The sequence below is a fragment of the Mesocricetus auratus genome, unplaced genomic scaffold (assembly GCF_017639785.1).
Source record: "Mesocricetus auratus isolate SY011 unplaced genomic scaffold, BCM_Maur_2.0 Super-Scaffold_4256, whole genome shotgun sequence".
In the NCBI taxonomy this organism is placed as follows: domain Eukaryota; kingdom Metazoa; phylum Chordata; class Mammalia; order Rodentia; family Cricetidae; genus Mesocricetus; species Mesocricetus auratus.
The window spans coordinates 51,147,443-51,166,469 of NW_024429182.1; the positions used below are offsets into that span (position 1 = coordinate 51,147,443).

The window sequence follows — 19,027 nt, forward strand, 5'->3', positions numbered from 1 at the left end:
GGGATTAAAGGCGTGCGCCACCAACGCCTGGCTTTAATTTCTTTTTTTTTTTTTTTTTTTTTGGTTTTTCGAGACAGAGTTTCTCTGTATTGTTTTGGAGACTGTCCTGGAACTCACTTTGTAGACCGGGCTGGCCTCGAACTCACAGAGATCCACCTGCCTCTGCCTCCCGAGTGCTGGGATTAAAGGTATGTGCCACCAACGCCCGGCTTTAATTTCTATTTTTAAATTGTGTGTACGGGCAGGTGACCATGGAGGTCAGAGGGTGGAGTTCCCTGGAGCTGGAGTTACAGATGGGTTCAGCTGCTCTTTGTGGCGCTGAACTAGGGTTCTTTAAAGAGCAGGATATCATCCTAACTGCTGAGCCACCTCTCCAACCCAACAGACTTTCTCTGTGTAGCTCTGCCTGGCTGTCTGTCCTGGAACTCATTCTGTAGACCAGGCTGCCTCCCCAGTGCTGGGAGTGAAGAGTGAAGGCAGGGCCACCACTGCCCGGTTCTCCTCTGGTAATCTTTTTTTTTTTAAAGATTTATTTATTTGTTACATATACAGTGTTCTGCCTACATGCCAGAAGAGGGCATCAGATTGAATTATAGATGGTTGTGAGCCACCATGTGGTTGCTGGGAATTGAACTCAGGGCCCTGGAAGGGCAGTCAGTGCTCTTAACCTCTGAGCCATCTCTCCAGCCTCTTCCTCTGGTAATCTTAAACGAGGCAGAGGAACTAAGTATGAGCGAACAGAAAAGGGGTAGCAGGATGGAGAGGATATGCAATGGCGCCCCTGGCACAGAGGACCCCACAGAGCCAAAGCCCCTCATCCAAGCCCTCTCCAGGCCCCTCCTCCGCCTCCATTGTTTCATGAACCACACGCTGGACCTGCAACCAAAGTGGCATTTCTCCTGGCAGGACCTCCCTCGGTCACCAAAGCTTGCATCTGAATTCAGAGACGATTACGACTCCCGTGATGACAAGGCAGCCGGCCGGTCAGCCGAGCCACCGCCGGCAGAGCACAGGCCTGTCACCGCCCCGCGGCGTCTTGGGCACATTCGGAGCTTAGTAGCCGGGATGTGGGAAAACGCTGGACCGCCAAGACGGTAACCCAGCAGGCTACGGAGGACAGAGATGCAGTCAGAGCCTCGGCGACAACCGGCCAGACTCAGGACTCCCACGAGCCACCAGACGAGCGCCCTTTACAGGACAGCGGCCTAAACCAATCAGGGCCAAGTATGGCCAATCTCCACCGCCCCAGACTCGCACACCACCCAATTGAATTATTTTTTCTGAAGGCGGTTCCGTCAAGGAGTCCTTCAGTCCAATGAGAGTCGTGGAAATTTCCAGAAAGAACAGGACCAATGGGCGCGGCCAGGTCAGCCACAATTGACGGGCTCACTAACCAATCCGTGCCGTCAAGGCACGCTCCTCCCTTGTTGAGGAGCGTCCAATCCCGAAGTGCAGAGGAGACAGGGTCAGCGAGAAGACCCACAGAGAACCAATGAAAGAGAAGCCAAATGATTGACTGGAGTTTAAGCCAATAGAAAAGGAGCATAGAGCATTCAACCAGTGAGCAGGCGAGGAAGGGGAGGGAACGAGGGGGAGGGGTCCCGGCAGCTTCTAGTAGGTTCCAGAAGGCGGCGCGTGCAGTTGGGAACGCGGAGCGGACGAATTCGATTCAACGGGGTTCCGGGCCAAGCTATGGAGCAGGTGAAGGGGGAGGGGCGGCCGGGGCCCCGGGGCAGCGCAGGCCTGGCGGCGGGGAGAAGCGAGGGGTCGGGGGCCGTGCCGCGCGACCGAGGCGAGGGCGTGAGGGCCGCGGTCGGGCGTGTGAGGGGAGAATGGCGAGTGCCCGTCGCCCCCGCGGCCCGCCGAGAGGAGCGGGAGCAGGCCCGGCCGCAGCCGGGCCCCGAGGCTTCTGGGTGCGGGACCGGTTCAACGCGGGAGGTCTCAGTCGGCGGCGACGAACTTGGAGGGACCCGGTGACCGATTACCCCGGCAGTCCTTCGGGGAACACGGCAGCTGCGTGCGCCGGGGAAAGGGACCCGCGCGACTGTGCAGGGAGGCGGGCGCGGACAGTGTCACCGAGTCTCGCTGCGGCTCGAGATGCATATGTCGTCCCTCCCCCCTTTCTCTCTTTCTCTCTTTTTTTTTTCTTTTTTTTTTGTGGTGACTGGGAATCCGACGCTAGGAAATTCGCATTCCGATTACACGGGGTTTAGTGGTTATAGATAGTTGTGAGCCGATAGTGAACAGCTACAAGTCCCTGCCTCTCGTTCAGCATCTAGGGCACATAGGCATTTCTACTGCCCTTAGTGACTAGCTCAGGCCACGGTGGCGCCCGCAGCTGTGAGAGACCTGGAGAGGTTTTGTTACCTTGGAAGCAGTCATTGAATCGTCGTGATTCATCCAAATGCGCACAAAAAAGAGAACAGCTTACTACTTTTAGTACGATGTACGAAGTAAAATCTTTTGTTCTGGAATAGCCACTGTATGGGACTGTGGGGCCTCCCTGCTTCATTGGTAAGACTGGAAATGGAGAGATTAACCAACTTTTTGTGCCCTTGAAGTAATGAAGTACAGACCAGAAACAAACAACGCTTTTGGAATAAGCAGCACTTTGCTCTATTAGAACAAAAAGGGGCTGTTATTTTTTTTTTCATTCATTCATTGGTTCATTTCATTCAGTATGTGGTGCTGGCTAGGGAATCCAGGGCCTGGAACATTCAGAGCTTATCTACCACAGAGCTGTATGTTCACCCCACTCCCTCAGTAAGAAAATTCTGCCAGCATTGTACAAGTGTGCAAATGTTCAATGTAGACTCAGGACTGCAACCTTAAAGTTAGGCAGATTGGTAAGAAGCTTGATGTGTAAGAATGAGAACCTGAGGCCGGATGGTGGCGCTCTCATTTAATCTCAGCACTGCAGAAGCAGAGGCAGGACGATCTCTGTGAGTTCGAGGCCAGCCTGGTCTAGAGAGCAAGTTCCAGGACAGCCACCAAAACAATACAGGGAAACCCTGCCTTGAAAAACCAAAAAAGTAATAATAAACCTGAGTTCAGATAGTCAGCACCCACCCACAAAGTTAGGGAGAAGGGAGGATCTCAGAGCTCACTAGCCAGTCTGAGTTCCAGACTCATTGAGAGACCCTGTCTCAAGTAATGAGGTGGAGAGCAATAGAGGAAGGTACCGTGACCTCAACTTCTGTCCACTGGCATGCACACAAGAAATAAATGTGAACTTTGAAGATTGTGCATTTGAGCTCACCTTTAATCCCAGCACTTGGGAGGCAGAGGCTAGCCTGGTCTAAAGTGCAAGGTCCAGAACAGCCAGGGCTACAGAGAAACCTTGTCTCAAACAATCAAGAAAGAAGGAAAGAAAATTGTGTATTTGGAGGAGGAAGTTTTTTTCAGGTAAATCCTAAAATGATGTATAATTTACTTTTATTTTTTTTTTATTTTTTTGGTTTTTTGAGACAGGGTTTCTCTGTATTGTTTTGGAGGTTATCGGTCCAGTCCGGCCTGGAACTCCCAGAGATCCTCTTGCCTCTGCCTCCCGAGTGCAGGGATTAAAGGCGTGTGCCACCACTGCCCAGCTTTAGTTTTTTTTAAGGTTTATTTTTGCCAGGCATGATGGCTCATGCCTTTAATCCCAATACTCTTGGGGCAGGGGCAAGCTGGTCTCTGTGAGAAATAACAGGACAGCCAGAGCTGTGTAGTGAGATCCTGTCTCAACAATTTCAAAGCACATTATCTTATGTGCATTGCTGTTTTGCCTGCATGTATGTCTGTGTGAGGGTGTCAGGTCATCTGGAACGATCATGTGGGTGCTGGGAATTGAACCCAGGTCCTCTGAAAGAGCTGTTAACTTCTGAGCCACCTGGCCAAGTCCAATTCATTTTTTAATGTCAGTTCTTTAATCCCAGCAGAGGCTGGTATATCTCTGAGTTTGAGTCTAATCTTGTCTACTTAGTGGAGTTATAGGACAGCCAGAGCTACATAGAGAGGCCCTGCCTAAAATCAAAGAGATGTATTTTTGTGCACCTATGGTAGCCATTGATGTGGAAGCCACCTGGCAGGGAACTGAATTTAGATCTTCTGAAATAGTATATGCTCTTAGGCTCTGAGCATTCTTTCTAGTCCCCTAGTTTTGTTGTGGTTTTGGTTTTGGTTTTTCGAGACAGGGTTTCTCTGTATTGTTTGGGAGGCTGCCCTGGAACTCACTCTGTAGACCAGGCTGGCCTCAAACTCACAGAGATCCGCCTGCCTCTGCCTCCCAAGTGCTGGGATTAAAGGCGTGCACCACCAACACCCGGCTTGTTTTTGTTTTTTTTAAAGCAGGATATGTTTTATTCCTGACAATTGATTTCCTGTCAATACTCATTTGAAAAATACTTCTTCCATGTGGGCTTATGTCTATAACCCTAGCACTCAGGAAGCTGAGGCAACAGGCTGACCTGGGCTATGGTGAATGTTAGATCTGTGTGAAACTCTTTCTCTACGTAGATGATAGCTAACAGTCAGCGTCCTCTTAATATCAGTGGAGTGGCGTTTTCCACCTTTTTATCCCTTGGTCTTTCAAGGAGTGAAATTTAGGCAGTCTCCCATGTCATCCTCCTTTCTCTTCCTAAGTGCTGAGATTACAGGGCAGACCCAGCCTGCCTTCTCTTTAGGATCTCTGCTCTATGGAAGTTCCTGTGGTATGTTTTCGGGTTCTAAAATCATCTGAAAGAAGTAAATTCTTTGTCAGTTTACTGAATCGAGAGTAGATGACAATTTCATAATAGGTGTTGTAATAACTTTAATATAGCTTTGATGCCTTGCTTGCTTGAGTTAGGGTCTCGTGTATCCAGGCCAGCCTTAGACTTATACTTACTGTACATAGCCAAAGTTGACCTTATTTTCCTTCCTCTACCCCATAAATCCTGCATGTCTGTGTCACCATGCCTGGTGCTGGAATTGAACCGTGGGGCTTCAGCTACCAAATGAGCAACATCCTCATCCCAATGGCATAAGTGTGCATGTATCCTACCTATGCTGTTCATTTTGCAGGCTGTGCTTGCATTTTAAATAGCTGTGAAGATATAGTTTTTGCTTAGTTAGGCCTATAAGAAGTTTTGGCATTTGTTTTTTATGGTTTTGTTGTTTTGTTTTTCCAGACAGTGTTTCTTGGTGTATTCCTGACGGTCTTAGAATTTGTTCTATAACTCAGGCTGGCCTAAAATTCAGAGATCTGCCTGCCTCTGCATCCCATGTGCTGGGATTAAAGGTGTGTGAGTTCTTGACCTTTTGTAGGTCAGCCCTGTTAAGAATAACCCTTTATAGCCGGGCGGTGGTGGCTCATGCCTTTAATCCCAGCACTCGAGGCAGAGGCAGGCAGATCTCTGTGAGTTCGAGGCTGGGCTGGACCGACAGCCTCGAAAACAATACAAAGAAACCCTGTCTCTTAAAAACCAAAAAAAAAAAAATAATAACCCTTTATATATAGAGATAATGAAAAGAAGACCCATTTTCTCTGATCTTAACTAGTAGGAGGCCAGAACAAAAAGATCACAAGTTCAAGGCTAGTCTTCGATTTTCTTTGTTGTTTTTTGTTTTGTTTTTGTTTTTCGAGGCAGGGTTTATCTGTGGCTTTGGAGGCTGTCCTGGAGCTAGCTGGTCTCGAACTCACAGCGATCTGCCTGCCTCTGCCTCCCGAGTGCTGGGATTAAAGGCGTGCACGACCAACGCCCAGTTAGTCTTTAAAATTAAACTGACACTGTCAAATGTTTTGAAGGGAAGAAAGAAAAAATGTGGCTTCGTGGTGAACTCTGCTTAAGCAAGGTCTTTTTACTTCATGAAGCTCCTCGGCAACTGAGAGGAGGGGATTAGGTGATATTTATCTTCCTTCCTGATAGAGTAATAGTAAAAGTAGTGATAGGGACTAGCTCTGCCCTTAAGAGTCAGCACAGTAAACTCCCTTTTGGCTCTTGCTGATAACTGGAGAATGAATTATGGCAGTAGTCATAATAAGCATAGAGGAATGGAGGCCTCTTAGCCTGAAGCTTGTAGGGCACTAAGTGTAGCATGCGTGAGAGTGTGTGACGTGTGCATGCAGGTGTGCACATGGTGGGGGGTGTAGGACAACTTTGCAGTTGTTTCTGTTCTTCCACATTTACTGACCAGGTATCAAACTTAGATTGTCAGGCTTGAGTGTTTTATCACACTTAGCCACCTCATTGGCCCCCGTCTTGAGTTTTCTGAAACTGGTTTCTGGTGTAACTCAATAGCCTGTAATGGATTCTTCAGCCTCAGCCTTCTGAGTACTGGGAGTACACATTTGTGCCACTATGCTGGCTGTTATCTTGAGTATGCTTAGCTCTTTCTGCACTCATTCAGCTCTTTGGAAGGTGTTGACAAGTGATTTCTTTGTTTTGTTTTTCAAGACAGGGTTTCTCTATATTGTTTTGGAGGCTATCCTGGAACTCACTCTCTAGACCAGGCTGGCCTCAAACTCACAGAGATCCGCCTGCGTCTGCTGGGGTTAAAGGCGAGCGCCACCATCGCCCAGCTGACAAGTGGTTATTTATTTATTTATTTTTTAATCTAGCTTTCTGCCTCCATGTATGCTTGCACACCAGAAGAGGGCACCAGATCTCATTATAGATGGTTGTGAGCCACCATGTGGTTGTGGAAATTGAACTCGGGACCTCTGGAAGAGTAGTCAGTACTGTTAACCTCTGATCCATCTTGTGTGCTCTAGAGGGGCTGAGTTCTCTGCTGACCTGAAGTCTTCCTGCTCCTATGTTTGCCCTGCTAGCTTCCAGGGGTGTGGGAGAATGTGGATGGGTTATTTTTCTCTATTGATAAGTAGTAGCCAGCTAGTTGACTCTTAGGAAGAGTAAGTATAATCTAACACCCTATGGGAGAGAGTGAATGTTCTATGGAGTGAAGCTATATTGATGCCTTCCTTTCTTCCTCAGGTGAATGAGCTAAAGGAGAAGGGCAATAAGGCCCTGAGTGCTGGGAACATTGATGATGCCTTACAGTGCTACTCTGAGGCAATTAAGCTAGATCCCCAGAACCATGTGCTCTATAGCAATCGCTCTGCAGCCTATGCCAAGAAAGGAGACTACCAGAAGGCCTATGAGGATGGCTGCAAGACTGTTGACCTGAAGCCTGACTGGGGCAAGGTAAGCTGAAGAGTTGGGCTCTGCACAGTTTTCCCAAGGACTTTGGGTCTGGTCTGTAGTCCCTTTTTAGCAGGCCTTCCTGACCTGTCTGCCTACCCTGTCTGAAGGTACCCCATGAAGGTTAACATTATTTCACTAAGTCTGTTACCATCGATAGTAAACAGGTTTTGTTAGTTGTACTGCTAAGAAATAAAACAGTTCTAAAGAAACTGACCACTTGTAATTGTGGGTTACATGGGGATTTATGCACCTTTGTCTGAATCCTTTTAGTGTCAGCATTGGTATTGTATCCTTTCTCTATTTGCTGGTTGGCCTTCATGTGAGTATCATCTGGGACTTAAAAGTACATACCTTTAGTCCCAGAATTAGAGACAAGTGGAGTTTGAGGCTACGTGGAGCTACATAATGAGACCCTGTCTTAGGAGGGAGATGACTTAGTTGTTGAGAGTACTGGCAGCTCTTCCAGAAGACCTGGGTTTAATTTTCAGTACCCACAGGGTGGCTCAGAACTGTCTTTAACTCCAGGTCCAGGGAATCCCAATATCCTCTTCTGTAAACACCAGGCACACACAGATACACACTAAGGGAGAACACCTGTATTCTTTATGTGAATAAAAACCCCAGTAGATTTTTTTTGAGTTGATATGAATTTACCTGTGCATGACCTCTATTTTCTGTATTGTTTGGGAATACTAAGGGTTATTCAAGAAAAGCAGCAGCCCTTGAGTTCCTAAACCGGTTCGAAGAAGCCAAGCGAACCTATGAAGAGGGTTTAAAACATGAAGCCAATAACCTCCAGCTCAAGGAGGGCTTGCAGAACATGGAGGCCAGGTTGGCAGGTAGGTGCTCTTTTATGTAATGGTATTAATTTTGAAAACAATACTGCCCTCCCCAAAGTCAAGGTGGTGATGGTAGGTGATGTCATGGTATCTCAAGTAAACATTTCATACTGAAGTACTTTTTGTCATTTGTACAGAGAGGAAATACATGAATCCTTTCAACTTGCCTAATCTGTACCAGAAGTTGGAGAGCGATCCCAGGACAAGGACACTGCTCAGTGACCCTACCTACCGGGAACTCATAGAACAGCTACGGAGCAAGCCTTCAGACCTGGGCACGTAAGTAGAGGCATCAGGACTCTGGCAGAAGCTCTCTGGTCCAGACCACAGGTTTTTCTGCCTTTGCTTTCTCACCACTGAGTAGGGCAGATTTTGTTATTTGTATAGAAATGGTTGAGTAGCTTATAATAATAGCACTCTGGAATGTTTCCTACAACCCTGCCTCTTCTAGAATTCTAGCTTTGCTTATTTTTGTAGCCCTGAGGATCAAACCTAGGGCTTTGCCCATGCTTAGCAAATGCTATCTTTGAGCTGCACCCCAGGCTCTAGTCAATGTCATTGGGTAAGGATCATCGATGTACAGTAATCTGTTAAGAGTGAGAGCAATTGTAGAACGCAGGCTTGGTGGTACACATCTGTAATTCTGGCTACCTTGGGTGTTTTTGTTTTTTTGTTTGTTGAGACAGGGTTTCTCTACATTGCCCTGGCTATTATGAAACTCACTATGTAGATCAGGCAGCCTGAAACTTCTGACTGCCAGATTAAAGGGATGTACCACTATACATCAGTTATCTTGTTTTTTTGTTTTTGTTTTTTTTTTTTTAAGCAGGGTTTCTCTATATAGCCCTGACTGTCTTGAAACTTAATTTGTAGACCAGACTGGCCTTGAACACAGAGATCTGCCTCCTGAAGCTGGGATTAAAGGCATGTACCACCACCACCCAGCCTTGTCTTGCTTTTTGTAAAGACTTTTTTTTTTTCTCCTTCAGCTGGAGTTATAGGTATATGAGAGCCACCTGATGTGGGTGATTGGATCTGAATTCTGGCCCTCATAAAGCCATGGGCACTCTTTAAAGGTTTGAGACATCTCTTCAAGCCTTTGTTTCTCTTTGAAATTATTCATTTTTATTCTTTTAAATTATGTGCGTTTGTCTCATTGGGAATGTACAAGTGAGTGCAGATGCCTTAGGAGGCCAGAGATGTTGGAGTCTCCTAGAGCCAGAATTTCAGAATGTTGGGAGCCACTCAGTATGGGTTCTGGAAAGGAACTTGAGTCTCAGCAAAAGCAGTTTACTTTGTTAACTGTGGAGACATTTCTCCAGCCCATTTTCTTTCTTTTTTGGGGGGGGGGGTTTCGAGACAGGGTTTCTCTGTATTGTTTTGGATAGTATCCTATATACTGGAACTCGCTCTATAGAGGTCTGCCTGCCTCTGCCTCCTGAGTGCTGGGATTAAAGGTATGTGCCACCAACGCCTGGCTTTTCTTTTTTAATCAATCCAGGAAAATACAGGATCCCCGGGTCATGACTACTCTCAGTGTCCTCCTCGGGGTTGATCTGGGCAGTATGGATGAAGAGGAAGAGGCAGCAACACCCCCACCTCCACCTCCTCCCAAAAAGGAGGCCAAGCCAGAACCAATGGAAGAAGATCTTCCAGAGAATAAGAAACAGGTTCTGTTTTGTGTGTTTTTTTTTTTTCTCCTCTAAATTACCATGTATTTACACTTAGCCAAATCAATTAGATAGAAATAAGAGTATTAATTGGGCATGTCCGCAGAATGTAGCTGAGAAATGAGAATGGGGCTGGGCATAGGGCCCGGTTTGTGGAATGCCTGCCTCTAGTATGCATGAAGCCCTGGGTTTGACACTTTCAGATACAGTTTTATTCTGTATCCCAGGCTGGCTTCAAACTCAGAATGAATCTCTTCCCAGTTGCTGGAATTAGTGAGTTTTTCATGTTTTGTTTGGTTGATTGTTAGTGTTGAAAACAGGGTCTTACTGTATAAACTAGACTGGCCTTAAATTCAGAGATCCACTTACCTCTGCCTCCCAGATACTGGCATTAAAGGTATGTGGTTTATTTTTAGTTTATGTGTATGAGTGTTTACTTCATGTGTGTCTGTGCTACATGCATCCCTAGTGCCCATGGAAGCCAGGAAAGGGTGTCAGATCCTTGGATCTGGAGTGAGTGAGAGTGTGTGTGTGTGTGTGTGTGTGTGTGTGTGTGTGTGTGTGTGTGTTGTTGTTGTTGTTGTTGTTGTTGTTGTTGTGAGTCACTGTGTGGGATCCTAACTGCTGAGGCATCTCTTCAGGGCTATCACCCTTGTGATTTAATTCTTTTATTTATCTATCATATCTGTCTAGTTTTTTTTTTTTTTTTGGTTTTTCGAGACAGGGTTTCTCTGTGACTTTGGAGCCTGTCCTGGAACTTGCTCTGTAGACCAGGCTGGCCTCAAACTCACAGAGATCCGCCTGCCTCTGCCTCCCGAGTGCTGGGATTAAAGGCGTGTGCCACCAACGCCCGGCTGGTTACTCATTTGTTAACTTTGTGTGCATTGGTGTTTTGCTTTGCATGTATGTCAGTCAGTATGAGGGCATTGAATTCCCTAGAACTAGAGTTAACAGACTTCTGTGATCTGCCATATGGGTGCTGGGAATTGAATCTGGGCCCTTTGGAAGAGCAGCCAGTGCTCCTAACCACTAAGCTATATATCTTTAGCCTCCGGGTAAGCCTGGTAAAGACCCTGGTAATCCTCTTTACATGAATTCTGGGAAATTAAGTTCAGATTCTTTCGTCTGCAAGGCAAGAACTTTAGCAGCTCATAGTTTTGAGTACTTTTTGTTTATTTATTTGGTTTTTCAGGACACGGTTTCTCTGTATTGTCTTGGAGCCTGTCCTGGAACTCTCTCTCTGTAGACCAGGCTGGTGTTTTGAGACTAGTCTGGGCAACATAATAAAATTGTGCTTGAAAGGGAAAAAAAAATAGTTACAATACATCAGAGGGCCAGTGAGATGGCTTAGTCAGTAGGTAAAGGCAATGCTGCCAAACTTAATCTGATTTCCTGCCCTGAAACTCACATGGTAGGAGGAGAGAACTGTTTTGCAAGGTGTCCTTTGACCTCTATACATGCACCGTGGCACATAGATAAATTAATAGGGGCCTGGAGAGATGGCTCAGTGATTAAGAACAGTTCTTACAGAGAACTCGGGTTTGATTTCCAGCGCTCACTTGGTGGCTTACAACCTTCTGTAAATTCTTTGGGCACCAGGCATGCATGTGGTATATAGATAGATGTACATGTGTGCAAAACACTGAGATAAATCTTTTAGCCAGGTGGTGGTGGCGGCGGCTCATGCCTTTAATCCCAACACTCTATAGGCCGAGGCAGGAAGTTCTCTCTGAGTTCCAGGATAGCCACGGTTACACAGAGAAACCCTGTCTCAAAAAAACAAAAAAAAAAGAACTTTTAAAAAATTTAAGTTTATTTTGTGTCCGGGTTTACCTGGATATCTTAGAACTCTTCTTTATAGATCAGACTGGCCTTGAACTCAGATCCACCTGGGAATGTTGGGACTAAAGGCGTGTGTCACTGACACCTGCCCTTTTGTTGTGTTTTGCCTGCATATATGTATCTGTACCACATGCATGCCTGGTATCTGTGGAGGTCAAAAAAATGTGTCAGATCCTCTGGAACTGGAATTAACAGATGAATAGTTGGTTGTGAACCACTGTAGGTGTTGGGGACTGGGTTCTCTTAACCAACCATTCAGCCCCCAGAATACACACACACACCCTGGGGTTTCTCTTTGTAATGTCCCAGCTGTTCTGGAACTAGCTTTCTAGACCAGCCTGGCATCTAACTCACAGAAATTCACCTGCCTCTCTGCCTCCCAAGTGCTGGGATTAAAGGCGTATGCCGCAACCGACCAGCTGAAAAATATATTTTTTTGATAGGTATATAAAATACATTAGAAAGAATGCCTGTGATTGCAGGAGGCCCATAAGTTTGAGGTCAGCCTGGTCTGTAGAGTGAGTTCCAGATTAGACAGGGCTACACAAAAACCTTGTCAGGGATGTAGGTCCCTGCTGTGATCCGGGTATGGTGTCTGCATCAGTCCTAAGGCTTTGGCCTCCTGATTGGATGTGGTAGATGGTGGGGTGTCCATTTGCAACACTCTTCCTGAGCAGAAGACATGTACCTGAAGAACTGTTTGCCTCCTTGTAGTCAGGAACAGCAGATTGTGCCAAATTTAGTACCCTTAAATGGGTGAGTGTTGGTTGCTCCGGGTGTCTCAGCTGGAAAAAGGCCCTCCGTGTGGGTTGAAAGAGCGATGCTGAAGACTCTGCTGTTCCTGTGTGGCCCTTTCCTATCCTCTTACCATGCCTGCTCTTCCCTAACGGCTAAGATCTCAAGGTAGCCATAACAGCTGGCTTGTTGTGGCTAAAAACCTGCCATCTTCAGTTGCTTTGAGTTAGAGATTTCCTTTCCCTCAGAGAAGCCCTTGGCTGGCTGGTAAAGATCCAAGATGAGAAAAACTGGTTTCAGAGTCAGGAAGTGAAGTTAAAGCTCCCTTTAACCTTCACTCACTTGACTCTGGCTAGTGTGTGAAGAGACCTTTTCAAGGGAGAACTTCTGGTTATGTTGGTGGCACATGGTAACTGTTACAGAGCATGGGCCCTGCTGCTGTTGCTGTAAGCACTTACTTTTCCAACTCCATTTAGGCACTGAAAGAAAAAGAAATGGGAAATGAAGCCTACAAGAAGAAAGATTTTGACATGGCCTTGAAGCATTATGACAGGGCCAAGGAGCTGGACCCCACCAATATGACTTACATAACTAATCAAGCAGGTGAGGTCCAAAAACCAGTGACAAGAGAACTAGTAGGCACTCTTGAGGGAAGAAGCAAGGACTGACAGTTTCTCGCCCTTCTGCCTGGCAGCTGTGCACTTTGAGAAAGGTGACTATAACAAATGCCGGGAGCTGTGTGAGAAGGCAATTGAAGTGGGCAGAGAGAACCGAGAGGATTACCGACAGATTGCCAAGTATGCACTGAACCCGCCATGCTGGGGGCTGGGAGGTTGTGGGGCTGAGACCCTTGGTGAGAAAGTAGGGCTTCTAGGTCAGTGCCAGCTTTGCTTGTAGCTGGTTTGTATTTTCTTTGAGGTCTGACCTTGCTTCTGACTGCTCTTTGCCTCTTGTCTTCATCAGAGCTTATGCCCGGATTGGCAATTCCTATTTCAAAGAAGAAAAGTACAAGGATGCCATCCATTTCTACAATAAATCTCTGGCAGAGCACCGAACCCCAGATGTTCTCAAGAAGTGCCAGCAGGTGGGTCTAAAAAGCACAGAGCTGGCGTGTCTTTTGGTTTTGTGTATGTAGCCTTGAGCCTTGGCTGTCCTAGAACTAGCTCTGTGGGCCATACTGGCCTTAAACTCAGATATCCACCTGTCTCTGCTTGGTAATGTTAGGTAGGAAATGCTCTTGGGCTGATGGCAAAGTTCTAATATTGTTAAAGCTTTATTTTTTTTTCTTTATCATTTTGGAGGGATTGTTAAGACTGAGTCTCTGTATTATGTCATCCTAGTTGTGCTGAAACCAGGCTGGCCTCAAACTCCCAGAAATCCACCTGTGTCTGCCCCCTGAGTGCTTGCACCACTGAGCCTGCTCTCGTTATTTTGATACCCAGAGTAGTCTGATATCATTTGTAATAAATAATGTACGAGTGTCTTTTTTTTTTTTTTTTTTTTTTTTTTTGGTTTTTAAGAGACAGGGTTTCTCTGTATTGTTTTCGAGGCTGTCGGTCCAGCCTCGAACTCACAGAGATCCGCCTGCCTCTGCACCCCGAGTGCTGGGATTAAAGGCGTGCGCCACCACCGCCCGGCACGAGAGTGTCTTAACACTCTTCTGTTGCTATGTGACCAAGGCAACTCTTATAAGAGAAAGCATTTACTTGGGAAACTTGCTGACAGTTTCAGAGTTTAGTCCTTTCTGATAGCATGGTGGCAGGTAGGCAGTCAGGCACTGGGGCAGTAGCTGAGAACTGTATCCTGATGTGTAGGTAAGAGATGATGCTGGACCTGGTATGGCTTTTAAAACCTCAAAGTTGACAGGCTTCTTTCAGCAAGGCCATATCTCCCAATCCTCCTAATTCTTTAAAACAATTTCACCACCCCCCATAACTAAGCATTCAAATATGAGCTTATAGGAGTCATTCTTACTCAAACCACCACAGGTGGTAATTTCACAAAATGATTTGTCAAGTTTAGCATGGTGGCACGTGACTGTGTTATGAACTACCTTGGAGACAAGGTAGCAGTTTAAGGTCAGCCTGGGTAGCATAGTGAAGGATCCCAACCCATCTTTGACTACCCTCCCCCCCCAAAAACATACTATCAGAAAATTGTGCCTTGTTTTACTTTCATAGAGTTGTTCTCTTGTTTTTCTTCATTTGTTTTTAACATTTTATACATTTATGTGGGGGTAGGTACATGAACCGGTATAGGGTATAGAGGTCAGAAGACAACTTAGGGTAGTAAGTTCTCTTCCACCAGCTTGGCAGACCGCCCCCCCCCTTTTTTTTTTAAACAAGAATGTCAACCCTAAAATGGTCTCCCATGACCTTGACCTCCTTACGATTCTGCCTCTACTACATGAAAACTAAGATCACATGTATGGGCTGCAGCAACAAGAATTGTGTGGTACTGGTGTTTGGGTGTAGGTCCTCATGTGTGTTAGCAAGTACTCTACAACTAAACTACATCCCCAGCCTAAACAGGGCGTAGTTTTTAATCAAATGTATGCAAGTACTATGCTGTTTAACTGTGTAGCTTGATAAGTAGAAATTTTTTTAAAGGGAGTGGGTATTTTTGTGGTGCCTGTGTGCTCCACCAAGTGACATCCCCAGCCCAGGAATGAGGTGAAAATCTTGCCTTAGAACTATGAAAAGCTAAATCCTATTTAGGGACCACCCAAGGGCTCAGCAGATTAGGGTGCTTGACCACCAAGCCTGATGACCTGAGTTAAGTCCATAGAACCCATATGTTCCAGGGAACTTCAAGAGAACCTCCTCTGATCTTCATGTGAAGAGGTTGTGCAGTGTGCAGACTCACAGGCACACAGAAATGTAGAGAAAAGAAAAATTTTAAATTCTAATTTGGCTTTTCAGTCAAGTCAGTGTTGAAATGTTTGTAAGAGTTTAATTACTTTGCCAATGATTGTTTTTGTAGGCAGAGAAAATCCTGAAGGAGCAAGAGCGACTGGCGTACATCAACCCTGACTTGGCTTTGGAGGAGAAGAACAAGGGCAATGAATGCTTCCAGAAAGGTACCAGCTCTGTCCATGAGGCCTGGACTCTGGTGTATGACTTCCTGTGCCTACTTGCAGGGCACTTTCAAGGAGAGGGGAGAGGATGGCTTTTGGCTATCATAAATTCCTTTCTGCTGAGTGTTGTGGCTTTTGGGGGGGGGGGGTCTCGACAGAGTTTCACTGTGTTAGTGCTGGCTGACCTCAAACACATTCACCTCCTCTACTTCCTGAGTGCTGGGTGAATACCACTACCCCCCAGCCAACATTTGGGGTTGGTGTGGCTTATGTTTTTTTTTAATTCCAATACTCAGGCAGAGGCAGGAACTTAGTGTATTGAAATGTTAGGTAAGCTGTCCACCACTGACCTATATTCTTATTGCTTAAAAGCCCTAGTGTGAGGGTATACACTTGTAGTCCCAGTAATTGGGAGACTGAGACAGGCAGATCATTTGGTTCCAGGACAGCTTAGGTTAGAGTGAGACCCTATGTCAAAATAACTGAAGCAAATCCTGCTTAGTTAGCTGGACATCCTATCACTTGGGAGGGCTGAGGTAGGACTGCAGCCCGGGCTACACAATGAGTTCCAAGGCAGCTGAGCTAATAGAAATTTTTCTTTCTCTTTTTTTTTCCCCTTCATAACTATCTAGGAGACTACCCCCAGGCCATGAAGCACTATACAGAAGCCATTAAACGGAACCCAAAAGATGCCAAACTATACAGTAACCGAGCTGCCTGCTATACCAAGCTCCTGGAGTTTCAGCTGGCACTCAAGGTGAGGCCTGGGGAGCTCTGCTGGGGTGTTACTTGCAATGGAGTTACTGTAAGCCTTTGGGGATGGGGGCAGACCTCCCTTCTGTCCTTTCCTCAGCAGATTAGTGTTCTTAGTAAGATTCTAGGTTGGCTGTAGGTGGTGCTTGTGGGGAATCAAAGGTCTGTGTCTGCCGACTCCTGCATGAAAAAATAAGTGGTTGAGCCTGTCGGTGCTGGCGCGTGCCCCCCCAGCATTTGAGGGGCAGAGGCAGTTATATCTCTGTGAGTTTGAGACCAGCCTGGTCTACATAACTAGTTCCAGGACAGCCAGGGCTACACAGAAATTATCAAAAAGCAAAAAATCCTTGGTTGAGCTACATAAGCTTCTGTGGCTCCCTCTGTCCTCCCTGAATGCCCTGGTTTTTTTCTTCCCTGTTCATCCTTAATATTTCTTGCTCCTCTCCTCTCCTCCCCTTCCGTCCCCTCCCCTCCTCCTCTTTTTTTAATGTGTTTGAGTGTTTTGCCTGCATATGTATGTGTGTACCAGATGTCCTTAGAGGTCAGAAATTGGGCATTGGATCCCCTAAAATAGGAATTATGGATGGCTGCAAGTTACCCGGTGGGTGCTGGGAAGTAATTCAGGTCCTTGAAGAGCAACTACTCTCCAGCCCCCTTCTCTCTCTCTCTCTCTCTCTCTCTCTCTCTCTCTCTCTCTCTCTCTCTCTCTCTCTCTCTCTCTCTCTCTCTCCTCCCTCCCTCCCTCCCTCCCTCCCTCCCTCCCTCCCCCTCCCTCCCTCCCCCTCCCTCCCTCCCTCCCTCCCCCCCTCTAAGTATTATGTATAGTGTTCTGCTTGGCATGTATGCTTGCACACCAGAAGAAGGCACCAGATCTCATTGTGAATGGTTATGAGCCACCATGTGGTAGCTGGAAGCTCCCGGGACTTCTTGAAGAGTAGGGGTCTGAATTGGGCAGGAGCAACAGGGTCAAAGCCAAGACCTCTGTGTGGCTCCTTAGGAGGGCACAGTAGCTGGCTGCTGAGCACCTGGAGGAAAAGAGCCTAATTACTTTTGTTGCTTCCTAGGACTGTGAGGAGTGCATCCAGCTGGAGCCAACCTTTAGTAAGTGCCTTTTGTTTTTCCCCCGTGCCCTGATTGTGCTCCCAGAGATTAAGGTTAAAGACTTTTGGGCATGTAAGCAGAAGGGGGGAGCCCACAGCCTGGAGCTGCTGAGTTGGTACCTAACCTCTCTTGTTTCTAGTCAAGGGTTACACACGGAAAGCAGCTGCCCTGGAAGCCATGAAGGACTATACAAAAGCTATGGATGTGTACCAGAAGGCGCTAGACCTGGACTCCAGCTGTAAGGTAGGCTGCTGCTGGCCTGCAAGGGTCCCACCTGTTGGTCCTTGGGCTGTTTGCTGTGGCCCCTCATGTCCTCCCACACGCTTCAGCTCCTTTGTCTCTTCCTGTCAGTGATCTGCTGAAACAGTGGGCCAGGCGGTGTTACTGACTCCTGCCTTTCTTGGTGTTTTCTGGAATGTAGGAGGCAGCAGATGGTTACCAGCGCTGTATGATGGCGCAGTACAACAGACATGACAGCCCTGAGGATGTGAAGCGACGGGCCATGGCTGACCCTGAGGTGCAGCAGATTATGAGTGACCCAGCCATGAGGCTCATCCTGGAGCAGATGCAGAAGGACCCCCAGGCTCTGAGCGAGTAAGTCCAGTGGGGGTGCAGGGGAAGTGAAAGGGATGTGTCTGGGTAGAGTACTGTTTATCTTGTTTCCAAAGGTGTATATTTAGGTTATATGTATGAGCATTTTGCCTTCACATATGTATGTACCCACCACATGTATGCCTGGTACTTGGAAAGGTCAGGAGAGGGTGTCAGACCCCCTTCAAACTTAATTTACAGAGGGCTGTGAGCCACTGTGTGGGTGCTAGGAACCAAACCAAGGTCTACAAGAGCAGTGTCTTGAGCTATCTCTTCATCAATAACCAGTCTCTCGAGCCCTGAGTTTTTTCAGTATTAGCCGAAAAGTTTGGCAGTGTAGAGGCTTTCTTTCCTATTAGTTTGACAGCCTAGGGTTCTTTCAGGAAGGCCTTTTTTTCTACTTTCTCTAACATTTATGTATACAGTGTTCTGCCTGCATATATGCCTGCTTGCCAGCAGAGGGCATCATATCTCATTATAGATGGTTGTAAGCCACCGTGTGGTTTTGAACTCAGGACCTCCTCTGGAAGAGCAGCTCTTAACCTCTGAGCCATCTCTCCAGCCCAGGAAGGTCATTTTTGCTAGGCTTACAGCCGTACAGACACACAGTAGGACAGGCAGGTTCTCCTGGTGCTGCCTGCACAGGGTCTTTAATTTGAGCTTGCTCTGAGGGCCAGGGATCTTGGGTAGAGGGAAATAGCAGCTCTCTAACTCCCATCTTTTCTCCTTAGACACTTAAAGAACCCTGTAATAGCACAGAAGATCCAGAAGCTGATGGATGTGGGTCTGATCGCAATTCGATGATAACTTGCTTTTCCCCTCTTGCCTTCGCCAATGTGGAAAGCGAGCTGGGTTGGTGGCGAGCAGCACTGGGCAGGGGCGGGGGAAGAAAGGCTTATCTTTATATTTATACATGCCTGCAAGGAAGACAGACTCATCCAGCGCCACCTTGGACCCTCTCAGCACACGCATGGTCTCTTCACTGCTGCCCTCGAGTGTCCTTCCCTGCCCTCCCCAAACCCCCGTCACTGTCTCGGCTGCTCCCCTATAGTTGGTTATTTTTTATTTGGGGCAGTGGGTGCATACGGGGAGGGGAGGGTATTCTTCCCTACCTGGGGTCCCAGCTGTCTTCACTTGTTACCCCACGTCCTTCAATAAAACAAGCCAGTCAGGCGTGATTATATGTTGCTATGGTGTCCAGTGATTTTTTTTTCTTCCCTAAAGATAACACATTTGCTCTGGGTTGGGGTCCTGACC

At 46.9% G+C, this 19,027-nt stretch overlaps 1 protein-coding gene across 2 annotated transcripts; it reads left to right on the forward strand.

Moving 5' to 3' along the window:
* The first annotated feature begins 1,593 nt into the window (after positions 1 to 1,593).
* On the forward strand, positions 1,594 to 18,953 carry Stip1 (stress induced phosphoprotein 1). Of its 2 annotated transcripts, none has more exons than XM_005063899.4 (14): positions 1,594 to 1,701; positions 6,954 to 7,163; positions 7,861 to 8,002; positions 8,140 to 8,281; positions 9,504 to 9,672; positions 12,726 to 12,852; positions 12,944 to 13,046; positions 13,213 to 13,333; positions 15,232 to 15,328; positions 15,958 to 16,082; positions 17,143 to 17,179; positions 17,319 to 17,422; positions 17,601 to 17,773; positions 18,502 to 18,953. In XM_005063899.4, exons 1-14 carry the CDS (start codon positions 1,693 to 1,695, stop codon positions 18,572 to 18,574), a joined length of 1,632 nt encoding a protein of 543 aa, XP_005063956.1. In that variant the 5' UTR covers positions 1,594 to 1,692; the 3' UTR covers positions 18,575 to 18,953. The 2 variants fall into 2 exon arrangements, with proteins under 2 accessions (XP_005063956.1, XP_021081944.2); XM_021226285.2 differs by lacking the exon at positions 1,594 to 1,701 and adding an exon at positions 1,818 to 1,913.
* The last annotated feature ends 74 nt before the right edge of the window (positions 18,954 to 19,027 follow it).